We start from the raw sequence: 14,131 nt of genomic DNA on the forward strand, positions 1-14,131 counted from the left end.
AAACACAGCCAGAAGGAAAAGTATCCAGCTGAATTGGTTTCCCAACCCTGTTCTTTTTGGTGCTACACAACACCGCTGGCATAACAAAGCAAGCATTGCAGGGCAGGAGCAGGCAAGTAATCCTGTTACAGGACGTTTCATCACTGCATTAGAGATCCGGAGGGAGAAGCGGCTTTTAATGCCTCCAGCAACAGTGGACAAAGAGGCAGTTTTACCTTCACCCACTAAAAAGAAAGTTGAAAGAAGGTGCTACTACCATCTATAAAATGTGATTTCGAACTTTTACTCTTGTCTCTTAATACAAACAAAATGCACTACTTAGATCAGCAGCATACTCTAAAGACGACTAAAAGATTAATGAAACTTGAATGAGAAGATAGAAAAGAGGTACATGAATGCTGTGAACTGACCTCAGCCAGCTGATATACACCCACCTTGCCAATCTCTCCCCCTCTTCAACAGGAAACAAAGAAAGCAAGATCACTTACCAACAGCCATCAGGGAAAAAAAAAAAAAAACAACCAACTTCAGCAAAATTTCATTTACTGCCTTTTAAAAATAGAGCGGTATGACAAGAAAAAGAAAACCTACTTCCTATGCCCCTCCTGTTCTCAGGCTCAACTCCACTCCCTTGTTCCCAGTCCCTCTTTCCTCCATCTCCAGGTGCAGCAGTACAGGGGGTCAGTCACTGGACAACAACCCCTTCTGCCACTCACTGCTCACCATGCTCCCCTGCTACAGCCAGGTCCCCTCCATGAGCCACAGCTTCCTGCTGGACACATCCACCTGCCCCATCCAGCTGTGGGCTGTGGCAGGGGGTGCACTCTGTATGGTCCTCTCCATGGACTGCAGGGCAATATTTGCTTCACTGTGCCAGAAAGGAATCAAGGTCTGTGCCAACACCTGGAGCTCCTCCTCCCACATCTCTGGCCTTGGTGCTCAAATCAAGTCGAAAAGGATCTACTCACCAAATCTCATTGCTGAGATGTTACTTCAGACTGGCTCTACTCTAGCCCAATAGACTGAATGCTCAGCAGCATTAGTCTCACATCTTTCCATTTAATTTTGGCCAAAAAATAAATCAGCTTGCACACTCTAGAACTACCCTGGAACGCAAAAGGAAGCACACAGGAGCAAGTGGCAGGGTGAGTCAAGCATAGGCTCCGAAGCTAAACTGAAATTCTGACTGAAATACAAGCTGTAGCAATCAAACTGCTTCTGCTCTTCAAAATGAAGGCTTTTTAATAAAAGTTGAGAAACTGAAAATTCTGTTAAGTTCACATTCAGGAGGAGTTCTTTAATTACATTACCAGAATATATTAAAACACCAAAAAGACTTCAGAATTCACACATCAGCACTATAGCTGGCCCGCTATGAACTAGAAGAGTACTGATTTAAAATGAGCCCACAAATAAAATTAAACCTCTAAATATTCTTCAAAGTTTAAGAGTATGATATTTCAAAACAAAAAGTGCTCTGTCATCCTTCGTACCGCACTGAAGAGAAAAAACTACACAATGACACTTTCACCATGCCTATCTGCTTCTAAGTACCTGGCATTTCCTAATGTCCCACCATAAAATACAGTGTTCCCGATCTCAACAGCATTATCACTATTCACATTTCCAGTTAGTTTATCATTTTCTTGCCATGTTCGTTTTCATTTTCCAGATCTTTCTTGGATTGCCTGGGCCACATCTCTTCTGTTGTTACTTATTAATACAATTAATGTAGAGATTTTACAGCCTTCATCTACATATTTTTAAAGCCAATGGTTGCTCTTAAAGCTATGAAGTGCAACAGAAGCATCATGGTTCAAATTAGTTACTCCCTGAATTTGTTATGAAGTTCTCTCTTGCACCAACCACACATTCAAATGTGGCAATACATAACTGCATCCCCCCATACCCCCCAAAAAAAGAGCATTCTAGCGTTAAAGTAAGATTGACAAGGAATATCCATACCACTCACTGTTACACACAGCAGAAGTCAACAGCAATTGAAATTAGTTTTCAGAACCTACAAAATCTGGTTTCCAAGGGACTCACGGTTCTCTACAGAACTTCTAAGCAGCTCAAATCCTTTCACGTAAGGACAATACTACCATCAGGCAAGGGAAAACAAACTACAAAGAGATGCTTTGTTCTCCCCATCCTTTCACTCCATATATTTTTGACACTATGGTGAGACTGGAAACAAAGGATTCTTAGAGATTAATCAAATTCTACCAAAACATACAAACAAAACTCATCCATTAAGCATTGGATTTGGCAGCAGCCAGACTTCCCATCGCATGTGTCCTGTCTCATAAGATACGGGAGAGGGAGGATTACTGTGCAGGAGACATGGGGGAAGGGCAGGTAGAACAAAGGACACGCTCCTAGAAACAAGGCTTCACAAGGACCTTGCTGCTCCAACCACTAGAATTCTAGCTGTGAGGGGTTCTGTAAATATTGACAAGCAGCCACAAAGCAAAATCAGTATGACCGCATCTAAGTGCCTAAGTTTAAACTTGACGTGCTAAAAGACCAAGTAAATACTTGGGGTAAATGATCCAGGATGCTCTGCTTTTTAAGATGTCCTATGTTTCTCTCCAGGATACAGCAAAATACCAGTATCAGAAAGCTATTCAGGCCTTCAGCAGGTAACACCTGAACTGTTAATACAGGCAGAGTGCAGCACGCAGCTGCCAAGTTGCGCACATGCTCTGTTTGATTGAAGGATAATTTCACATCAAGATTTCATTTCTTGAGCCCAGCTCCACCACCACCTCCCCTTATTCAAACACCATTGAGTACGTACTTCATGCAGGAAACTTACATTGTTACTTTGATTCAAAGATATAAAAGAGGAAACCAATGACAAACATTTTTGCCTAAGCTTTGTAGATCTTTACCTACAGAAAGGGCATAAATACACGTCTGTAATGGCCACAACTATTACGTAAACACAGTCAGAGGTGCTCTTTGCAAGCATGCTACTGTACAGTCTTCACCTTTGGCAAGAGCCTGCCTCCTCTCCTACATAAACAGCTTGGTTCTACACACAGTCTTGCCTACTTTGAGATAAAACTGTAGTCTCTGTTGGACAACTTCAAACTTATCCTTTTCTTTCCTTTTTTTACAACACTATTTAACAAGGGGAACTCTTGAGACAATAACTTTACCTTGCTTAAATAAATACTGGCCAATGGAAATACAATTACTAATGGGCTGCTACTACAACTAGCTTGGTAGAGATCACTGAAGAAACAACCTTCATTACTCAGACAACTACATCTGGAACAAACAGCCCAGAAGACATGCTTCTCATCAATCACTGATGAGATTTTAATGAGAACAGTTCTAAAATGTTAGCATTAATGGCATTACGTTTCACAAGAAGTTAACAGTACTTGCAGTACTGGTAATAATCTGCAGACTTTACAAAGCAAGAGCAGCAGTACATCATCAAGTCTATAAAACACTGTTCTGGTATACACCAAACCTATGTATCTGTACATACATGCATCAAAACTCGGGGTCTTGTTTGTTTTAAATTAGAATGAGCTTCATACATCACTTCTACAAGCCCATGAATTCCTGACATCACCACTGTTCCTGAACGCACATGCCTCAAACTCACCAAAGCAGCTACTCTGGCTGCAAGGACTGCTTTTAAGAACCTATAATCAAGCTGGGTTTTGAATGCCTAGGAACTCTAGAGCAATAAACAATCTAACTTTGCTTCCTACTGTTTTTTGGGTTTTTTTTTTTTTGTCTTCGCTATAAGCTTAAAATCATGTTATGACTGTAAAACAGGGCTCTTTTTTAAGCATTAAACTGCAAGAAATAGGCTTGATTCAACACTGTGATAAGAAGTATCAGCATACCAAGAACACCCCATAACATTCCCTCAACATCACCACAGCTAACACTACAGTTATAAATCCCTGTCACCCAACCCCACTATTCCCGTGATGACTCTAGGATTGTTTAGATTAAAATTATCTAAACAATCCTAGCAATAGCATCAAATTATCATTCAATGTCAGAGTCCCTTATATTAAACAACAGTCACTACTGTGGAAGAAATACAAAAAGGTAGAAAAATAAAGGGAAGAATACAACTTGGAATACTAATTTGGAAAAGTACAAAATGGATGCAGTAGCAAAAAAAAGACTGCAGCCCAAACCAACAGCATTCTAATCCCATGAGCTTTCAGTGAGACTACAGCACTTTCTTTTTACTACTACTACTTTACAGTAGATTTTTACTCTTTCTATCTCAAGGGAACTGTGACGTAAAAAGCAAGTCTATCTAGTGAAAAGCAACCCGGGTAGCTCCAGACAGCAGTACTGTGAACCCAGTGCACTCAGTGGCCAAAAACCTGGAGAAAAATTGCTTGCGAAGCCTGAAAAGGCCAATATTTTTTAATTTTCCCCAAAACAATATATGCATGAAGCAGAAATGAAAACTCTGATACAGAAGTATAAGCGTAACTGAAAATTCAGGACAAAAAAAAACCTAAGGATGTAAAATTGAGTGCTACAGGAATATCAAGATGTGAACGTGAGTGTCAAGCATATGATTCCAAATGCTTACACTAACTATAGTGTCAGCTTGCAAGTAAGTCAGAGAGAGCTGCGATAATGAGCACACAAAGCTCACATTCAGCCCTCATGCATACACTTCAGTTTTAAGCAGAAGCAGCCCCACTGGTTTTTACAAGACGTCAAAGGCAGGTAAAGTTTCAAAACATAAACATCTTCAAGACAAGCATCCCCAACCAGAAGGGTGACTTTCAAATGTCATTTCCAGCTGAAGCTTTCATAGCATCTCCCCTTCAAAACAACACCAACAAAACACAACCGTGAAGCAATAGGAGGGGAAACTAAGCAGGCAGAGAAGAACAAAATCCATCTCAAAGGCTCACCACGGAAGACCTACGTGGGGTTTCTTAGGAATGTTTTTCTAATTAGAGTTAATTAAACGATTCTGCCTGTTCCAAAGCCTGCTGGCTCCAACTCAACCCTATAACTGCCCCTCCCGCGATCCTACACACCACCACACTTTGAATGAGAGACGTTCCCAGAATGCGATGTCCCAGCAAGCCAACAAACAGTACCAATCACCCCGTTACCGAGGGGCTTCTGCTGGAAACCCACGTTTCTCAAGGGTTCTCACTGCAGAAAGAGGAGCCGAAGGGGACGTTTCCCTGTAGCGTTTGCCCCGCTCGCAATGCCGCATAACGTCAGCGCAGACCTAAACCCACTGTCCGATCTGAACTGAAAACATAAACACGGAGCAGATGAGGAATTAAAGGCATAAACGCACGTCCCCCCCCCACCCCCAGTGCCTCCACTCCTCAAGTCTCCCGATACACGCGGCAGGCAACACGCTGGTTACAGGACAAAGCGGCGTTCCCATCGCTCATACGTACACACACGCACCGACACCCGCCCGGAGGAAGGCCCGGCAGCCCCGGCCCCGCTCACCGGTGGGCGCGCTGTCCAGGATGCGGAGATCGTAGGCCCCGGAGCAGCGGTAGTTGGCGGCGGTGCCGTTGTCCCACACCACCACCACCTCCTCGGGGCTCTCGAAGCTGCGCACGGTGCCCACGTGGCCCTCGCCGCCGTCCTGCTTCCCCCACTTCCAGTCGGGGCCGCGAACCACGCGGGCCCCGACGCCCTCCACCATCACGCGGTTGTTCCTCGAGCTGCTCATCCCGCCGGCGCCGCGCGGGCCCGGCCGGCGGGGCGGCCCCAGGGGGACGCCGACGGGGCCGGGAGAGCGGCGGGAGGCCGCGGGCCGCCGCTGCACCGAGAGAGGCGGTCGCGACGCGACACCGGGCAGACGCGGCGGCTGCCGGGCAGAGGCCTGCAGGTCGCTCTCCTCCCGCCTTCGGGCCGCCCGCCGCCGGCCCGCGACCGCCGCTACATCCGGGGACTGTGGCCGCGACGACGGCGGCGGCACCAGGGAGACCGGCGGCGGCCGGCAGCCCCCGCCTCCCTGCCTGCGCATGCGCCCTTCACCGGCGCCGCTGCGCAGCCGCAGGGCAGCGCCGCTCGAGCGCCCCCTGCCGCGCAGGTCCCGCGCTTCCTCCGCCGTGAGGAGATCTGGCGACAGCAGAGGGCGGGAGGCGATTGTCGTCCGGGCTGCGGCTGCCGCACCTCGCTCTTCCCTTTGTAATCTTATGTAGAATACGACCCCTTCATTCGAATGCCTCCTTAACACAAAGTTTGACCCTGGCAATAGACACTGGCAAACAACGTTTGATTGCTGCTACTACAGTGACTGCTGCCTTTACAGGACGCCAACCAGTACCTCCCAAGGAAGCAGACAATTATCAAGCAGCTTAGGTTTCTGGCAGATGCTTTTCCCCACAAGGAAGCTGCCCACAGTTCATACTAGCTTTTCGATTTGGTAACCATAACTAGGAACACATTGATAGGGCTGAATAAATAAGGCTTTTGGCAACCAGTGTATGTGTGCCAGGAAAACCAGCAGACTCCGACATGAAAAGTAGTGACAAGTCTCCTTCAGAGAATCTGAAGAATTCATCCCTCACATCTATTTTTCCAAGAATAGCACCTCCTGTGGCATAGGCCTTAAGAGGGACTGCTGTAGCAGTTCAGCAGCAATGCATGTGTGCAGATGTTATCCTGGAGCTTCTTCTAATAGTCCTTCTCCTGACCACACCTGCATCACTATACCAGCAGTCCCTGCCTCTCCTTCTACTCACACACTTTTTCTAAGATTTACTTGTAAAAAGAAAATAAAAAGGGAGAAAGGGAGAGAGAAAGGGAGAGAGAAAGAGAGAGAGAAAGGGAGAAAGGGAGAGGGAGAAAGGGAGAGAGAGAAAGGGAGAAAGGGAGAGAGAGAAAGGGAGAAAGGGAGAGAGAGAAAGGGAGAAAGGGAGAGAGAGAAAGGGAGAAAGGGAGAGAGAGAAAGGGAGAGGGAGAGAAAGGGAGAAAGGGAGAAAGGGAGAGAGAAAGGGAGAGAGAGAGAGAGAGAGAGAGAAAGAAAGAGAAAGAAAGAGAGAGAAAGAGAGAGAAAGAGAGAGAAAGAGAGAGAAAGAGAGAGAGAAAAAGAGAAAAAGAAAGAGAGAGAGAGAGAAAGAGAGAGAGAAAAAGAGAAAAAGAAAGAGAGAGAGAGAGAGAGAGAGAAAGAAAGAGAGAGAAAGAAAGAGAGAGAGAGAAAAAAAACAGAATCTGTAAAGGTACCTGGTTTATCATGGAGGTGGCTTAGACACATGAACACAGCCACTATGGGCTGAAAGTGGGTGCTACCCTGACAGCTAAGAGGGAGTTCTTCATACTTTCAAAATACAGAGGCTGTGTCTTTTTGCTGGTATGGTCAACATATTTTAGAATCATACATTATACTGCCTATCCTATGCACCTGTTTGATGTGTAAGCGAACAGTAAGGAAAAAAAAATAAATAGTTTTTAGTTCCTGGATCTTCCCTCCAAAATAGCCTTCAAAATAACCAGTACAAACCAGTTTCAGACGGAGTTTTAAAAAAGAGATGGCAGAGAATGGAGAACGACATAGCCTTGGTGACAGATTTTTTTTTCAAGCAATGCTGTTTGGCATTAGTGGTCCTATCTGATATTTTTTTTAATATCAGCCATTGGAGCATATAACAGCATGGAAATTAGTACTACAGTGATATGCAAAATAAGCTAATTCTTTGTAAGCATCTAAAGGTTTTCTGAGACTCACAGAACGACCAAGATAGAAGAACCAGAATGTGAGCAGCAAAAGCAAAAAGCATGTGGCATTTTCAACAAGTCTTTGGTCCCAAAGCTCACCAGCTGAAGGCCTTACTTACCAGAAGAGTGCTGCTATAATTAACTACTGCTGCCTTTGTGGTAAGGTAGAGCTCACTTTGAACACCTCCAATAGTCATGACAGAGCAGCTAGATCACAAGCTGGCAGAAGGGAATCCACAGTGCTCTAGGCATACTTGAATGTAATTACAAAGTCTTGCTAATATGCATTCAGTGTAGCAATCTTGATGCACAGAAAGAGCTACAGATCTAGTTCTCTTCTGGCTACCCAAAACTACCTATATTGCTGAGTCACACCACGCTCCAGCTGGTGATTATGGTCTTTCCCACTACTTCCTGCCATTTTCAAGCAATCCAGCAAGGCACCATGTAAGAAGGCCTCTGGTTTATTCAGAATTCAGCATTATGCATAACCTAATGACATCCCTTTAAACTCCCTGTTATTGTTGGAGAGCATATGGCCTTTTTGTAAGTGCAGCTGTTACCCTCACAGAGAGTATGACAAACCTCACAGAGTCACGGGAAGCAGAACTTTGGTGGTCATCCAGCCCATGAGCCTGTTCAAAGCCATTCCAGAGAGCTGCTTGTCTGAACTTTGCCCCATTCCCTTGTGGTTCCGCAAAATGTCATGCTCCATCAGAGTATCTAATACAAGTATATTCGTGTGTTGAAGACTGAGTTTGATATAAGCTTTTCAGGACTGTCCTGTTTGACTAAAGCTGATTTTAATTTTCTGCTTTCCCCAAAAGGAGAACAACTGCCTTGATTTTGTTGAAATATGCGTACTCCTCTGTGTGAAACTCACTCGACAAACGCAGGAAGATAGATGGAAATATTTGCAAACTAAGTGAAAACCTGCTTTACTGAAAAGTTTCACCCCAAATGTCATTAAAAAAGTATGCAAACATGTCATTAACTTTAGGCCACACCTTGTTTGTCTAGTTTTTGTAGGAAAAAAACACTAATTCCTCAGCCTCTGCTGCCATCACATGGCTGTGTGTTATCCCCCATTAATGCACCTATCCTTTTTACTGGTGCATTGTATTTCCAGTTTTTATTAGCAGATTCATCATCTATAACTCCATGCAATTTCTTCCCCAGTTTTCAGAAATGACATGAGTAACTGACATTGGGTTTTTCCCAGGTTTCTGCTGATTAAATTATTTTTACTGGCAGATAATGAACAAGCTATCATACAACAGAGCTAGCAGTTTTAGTGGGTTTGGTATTTTTATTATGCTACTGGTATCCCCTATGAATGTGTTAATTACAACATATATATGAGCTGCCAATATCAATGGTACTGTTTCTTTTTCCACAACAAGCTCTATCTGCTACTCTCTTCTAAAAAAAACAACTTAGCAGAGATTATAAATAAATTACTTCAATTTCATACTGTAAAAATAAACTAATTCCTTATAGATCTGCTAAAAAGAATGAAATGTCTCCATATCTGAGTAAGAACTCACCATTCTGGAAAGCAAATGAAAACAAAATAAAACAAAATAACAAAACCCACAACTTTTTAGGATAAAAAAGAGTACCTCTCCTGGGAATAAATATACTATAATCTTCTCCCTTGAAGGCTGAACTATTCTGAGCAGAAACAACATACTTAAAAAGGAGTACATAGTATAAAAGCACGTACTTCTATTTGTTACAAATCCTCCTACATCAGCGTACCTCAGTGGATTAAAGAACACATTCCTTCTTGACATTTCCAAACGCTTAGCCCCTGGTTGTAGGCCACCCAGCTGGAAGGCAGTCTGGTAGAAAAGGACACCTAGGAGTCCTGGCAAACACCAAGTTGAACATGAGCCAGCAGTGTGTCCTTGCAACAAAGAAGGCTGATGCCATCCTTTGGCAAAGGACCACCAGCAGATTATGTAATTGAGGAAATCCTTCAACTCTTCCCAGCATTGGTGAGGCCATGCCTGAAGTCCTGGGTCCAGTTCCAGGCTCCCCAGTACAAGAGAGACATGGACACAATGGAGAGAGACCATCAAAGAGACACAGAAATGGTAAAAAGGCTGGTACACTTCTCTTGCAATGAGAGAACCAGACTGCTGAGACTGGCAAAGAGAAAGCTTGGGGGGATCTCATCAGTGTCCATAAGCACCTGAAGGAAGGGGATGAGAGGATGGAGCCACACTACTTTCAGCAGTGCCCAGTGGCAGGACAAGAGGCAATTGGCACAAACTGACACACAGTAGTCCAGCACTGGCAGAAGCTGCACAGAGGGTCTGTGGGCTCTCCTTGAAGATCTTCCTAAGCCATCTGGTGGTCCTGAACAATCTCCTCTGTGTGCCCCTGCTTGAGCAGGGTTGGCCCAAGTAGACCCAGAGGTTTCTCCCAGCCTTATTCATTTTGTGAATCTGTCTTGTTTTTGAGCTGACAGGAAAATAAACTGTCTTCATGGGTAATTTTTGTTAAAATCAATTAATCATGTCCTTAGCCAAACATATAGTGTAGATCCTTCTTTTATTATGAAGACTTACAATATGCAGGATTAATGCCTGAAAGATTATTTAAGCACAGAGTAATATATATGTTTAATTTTAACAATCTGCTAAAGCAGTATCAAACATTGAGAACTAAAGGAGAAACTAAACATTGTACGGTTTATCCTAAGTCCCAGTCACAACATAACATAATCTTAAATTCCAATAAGATACCCAGTGCACTCTGCCAGATCTGTTGAATTCCCTTTTTAATAAAAATACTGCTAGAAATTTTCAAGAACACAAACAAACAAACAAAAAAGCTGTTGCTAAACATACATATATAAATAAATTATTTTTAAAATACATCTCATTTACAATTGTGTCTACTGCTAATAAATAAAACTTGAATTTATCATGCTAAAGAAAAATCTAAGAAATTCTCTAAAGGAAAAAGAGTCTTTGGTTGTATTTCTGAGTCTGCTGAATTCAGATGGATGCATACTATAGTTGTGGACAGAACAAGAGTTTGCCAAGTATATACAGTAGTTTTGTATGTAACTACAAAACATTTTTAAATGCTTTGATTTTGCGTTTGAAATAAAAAATGCCAGTTTTTAATCAATTTTGAAGTGTATACAAAGGAATTATAATAAGCAAATAAAATTAAAAAAATGTTTCATTTTAAGCTTTCATTAAAGATGCCTTGGAGCCAGGAGGAAATTTAACCTAGATTCAAAATTGAACTCTGCTGTAATCTTAGAAAAATTCTCAAGATTTGTAGCAGCTTTTGATAATCAAATTAATTTCTTCATTAAAAATGTTAAGAAATATGTCCTCGAAGTATTTACTTGCTTTCTACAGAATTCAGTTTATTTTAGTTTCATATTCTCAGTTTGCAGCATGCCATGGATTATCATCATTGATTTCTGAACAAAACCATCAATTTTAAGTTAATTCACATTTCTGAAATTATAATCAGCTACATCTCACAGATCTTTAACTCTTCTTGTGAATGTTTTAAATTACACAAAACACAGCTTTATTGCCATTATTTAAATAGTGACGAGTCAAATTTGCCCAGTCTTTGACTAACTACAAACCTGTGTTTAGCAGTTTGCCAGCTGTATTCAAATGTAGAGAATGGGTTTCATGTAAATTCTACTAGAGGCCATGCAAGGGAGAAGAGTATCAGGCAGCCTTTGTGTCGCAACTGCTGTTGATGGAAGGTGTCTTCAACCACCTAAACAGAGAGTGAAACAATGCTAAGTTATTTAGTTGCATTTGTGCTCAGGATACCTTGCAGAAGTGAAATTCTCCCCCTTTAGTTGAAGGAATGACAGTTAATGGCAAGTTGGATCAAATGATCCAAAGCATTCTTTTTGAATCCTATGTTTCTTCTAGCTTTGATGGCTGGAAAGGGGTGAGAAATATTTCCTGAAGAAGTAAAGAAAAGCAGCGTGACAGGAAAAGATCTGGGAGCAGGCAAGAGTGGAGATATTAGCGTAAGTAGCAAAGTTCAGGAAAGGGGCAAACGGGAATCCTAACGCCACAATCATTGATTGATTGACTTTTAATGAACACTGAGCATACAAACCTACACACAGCTGGCTCTTTCCTTCAGAATCTAAAGTACTTCCAACATACATGGGCTTCACCATTTCACTACTTGATTCATACTTTAAGGAAAGGAAAACTTGTCATGTGCATGAAGGCCTGAGAAACGCTGACCTGAACTCTTCAAACATGTTTTTCTTTTTTCATTCCCCTGCAGGCACTAAATATCAGGAGCAATGAGTACCCTCTTTCCTGCAATGATGACAAACTTCTCAAATGTTTCATACGTGGACAAGGAGCTATTAATGTATTCCCCAAATAGGTCAAGCTGACACAAAAAATATTTTTCCTATTTTGCTTGATGAATAGTAAAGTCAAACAAACATTAAAAAAAAAAAAAAAAAAAAAAAACCATAAACAAAACCTCAAATTTAAAACCCTGAGGTTAGGCATCACCTGTTTTCTCCTCAGAACTAGGCTGCATCACCTACTGGAATCAAAGAACTCTGCTGGGACCAACTTGCGACTGTAAGGATGTAATAACTCCTCCCTCCAACTCCAGATTGTCACAGAGACACCTCTCTTAGTAAATATATATATATTATAAAGAATATCACTTATGTAACTGCCTATGTAATAAATAAATGCACAAATCAAGCTGCGTCTCACTAATTGCTTTTGTAAATTATTATCTATTGGTTAAACAAAATAAATCGGGACACAGCATAAAAGAACAAGCCCATGCCCTTTCCCTGTGGCCTCATCTTTATAGTTCATTACAGCTGGGTTGATTCAATCACATTAGTAAGCACTGGAGAGCATAGGGCAAATAGCAAGCATCTCAGAATGCAGGACTCCACTCCTTTGAAAGGAAAATACAGTAAGATTTCAAAGCACTCTCCTGATTTCTCCCCACGCACAACATTTGCAATCACTAAATTGCTTGGAAGAGGTTGTAGCATGAACAGAATACAGTATTCTCCTTATCAGCTCTGCAAAATTTGTCATAGGTCAGAAGATAAGTATTTGAAGACTTAAAAGAAAGTGACACTTGAACTGGATGATGTGACAGGGATTACTTACAAGGAAGTTAGCTATTAACATTGCTGTTACTGATGCTGTAGCAACATGCTTACACGCTCAAAGAAAGATGATACCCTTCTCAGTACAGGTATTTGTTTCAGTTTGCCTGTGGGCTGCCACATATGCCTCATCCTCTAAATAATCCCATGAGTAATCAACACAGGGCAATGGTCAAAGAGCAGCCAAACCTCATCAACCTTTGTACAGATCCAGACCTGGTCTTGTGAATGCAATCTCCCTAGCTTAATGATCGAGGCATTAATCTGCTGGATCTGTACTCCTCAGAGAGGTTCCTTTAACCACCAGCATCCACACTGCCTGCTTTTCAGTCACATGCCTGTAGGTGTTTATTATAAGCTTTCCATGGACACACGCTGTGTTCTCTTCTTAACCATTTGAGATTTTTTGTTATTTTTTTGGTGACTCAAGTTCTTCAACTTCATAGGCCTTGGACAGAATACAGACAGTCTGCTGCAAGCAACAATCCCTTTTCTTTGTCAGAAGTAGCGATCCCTATGCATCATAATGTTGAGTCCTTGGCTCAGCCAAATGACTGTCTTCAAACGTTCCTAAACTCACCTTGTTGAAGTCAACACGTATTCAGAGCTAAGCTCTCTAGTACAGCTGCTCACATCAGTGTTCCTTCACGATAAGTGTTTTATCTGGGGTGTACAGCATGGTACTCCGAGTCAGTCAGGACCTGCCTATGGCTGTTCTCCACATACAGCAGAGAAATTGCAATGTTGATAACAAATGCTTTTTCACCCATTCCATTTCCTTTTTCTGTAACATGGTAAATAAGCAAAGTCCAGATCCTTCCTACCTTCTACTTACTGATTCCCATACTTCCTTCAAATGCTGCTGTACCCCCATATCTCTAGAAACTTCAGAGAGAGTAACATACTCTTACTAGTTTACCCTTATTAATACAATATAAATAATTTTACATACTTGTGTCATTCAAATCCTTCAGTGAAAAATCCTTAAATAGTACAAAATGCTTTTGCTTGGAAAAAAAAAAAAGAAGAAAAGTAACAGATTCCAGCTTGTCAGACTGACCTGTAAAACACGCTGGATTTATCTGAATACCACATCGTAATTAGCACTGCAATCAGAAACAGACATTTCCAAAATCTTCAGATACTACAATGAGTTTGTATGTTGTTGTCAAATTAGGACTGGAATTCACTGGTTTGACCAGGAACAATCCAGCATTTTACATCAAGGAAAGCTGAAGTCTCCTGTGTAGTACTTCTATAAGCTCTTTGGCCCAA

The 14,131-nt window shown here is 42.1% G+C and overlaps 1 protein-coding gene across 3 annotated transcripts in view; it reads right to left on the reverse strand.

Annotated features, from left to right (window-relative positions):
• The window catches only part of MIB1 (MIB E3 ubiquitin protein ligase 1), a 68,671-nt gene extending 62,722 nt beyond the window's left edge, over nt 1–5,949 (reverse strand). Inside the window, exon 1 of one of the 3 annotated variants that reach the window (XM_065752593.1) lies at nt 5,479–5,949. In XM_065752593.1, the coding sequence (XP_065608665.1) occupies nt 5,479–5,707 (229 nt within the window). In that variant the 5' untranslated portion in view covers nt 5,708–5,949. The remainder of the gene's footprint in view (nt 1–5,478) is intronic. The other 2 variants (XM_065752594.1, XM_065752592.1) reach the window with 2 other exon arrangements.
• Between the last annotated feature and the right edge of the window lie 8,182 nt (nt 5,950–14,131).

This window comes from Cyrtonyx montezumae, unplaced genomic scaffold (assembly GCF_038088225.1).
Source record: "Cyrtonyx montezumae isolate F1298 unplaced genomic scaffold, pur_monq_1.0 scaffold_8, whole genome shotgun sequence".
NCBI classification, from domain to species: domain Eukaryota; kingdom Metazoa; phylum Chordata; class Aves; order Galliformes; family Odontophoridae; genus Cyrtonyx; species Cyrtonyx montezumae.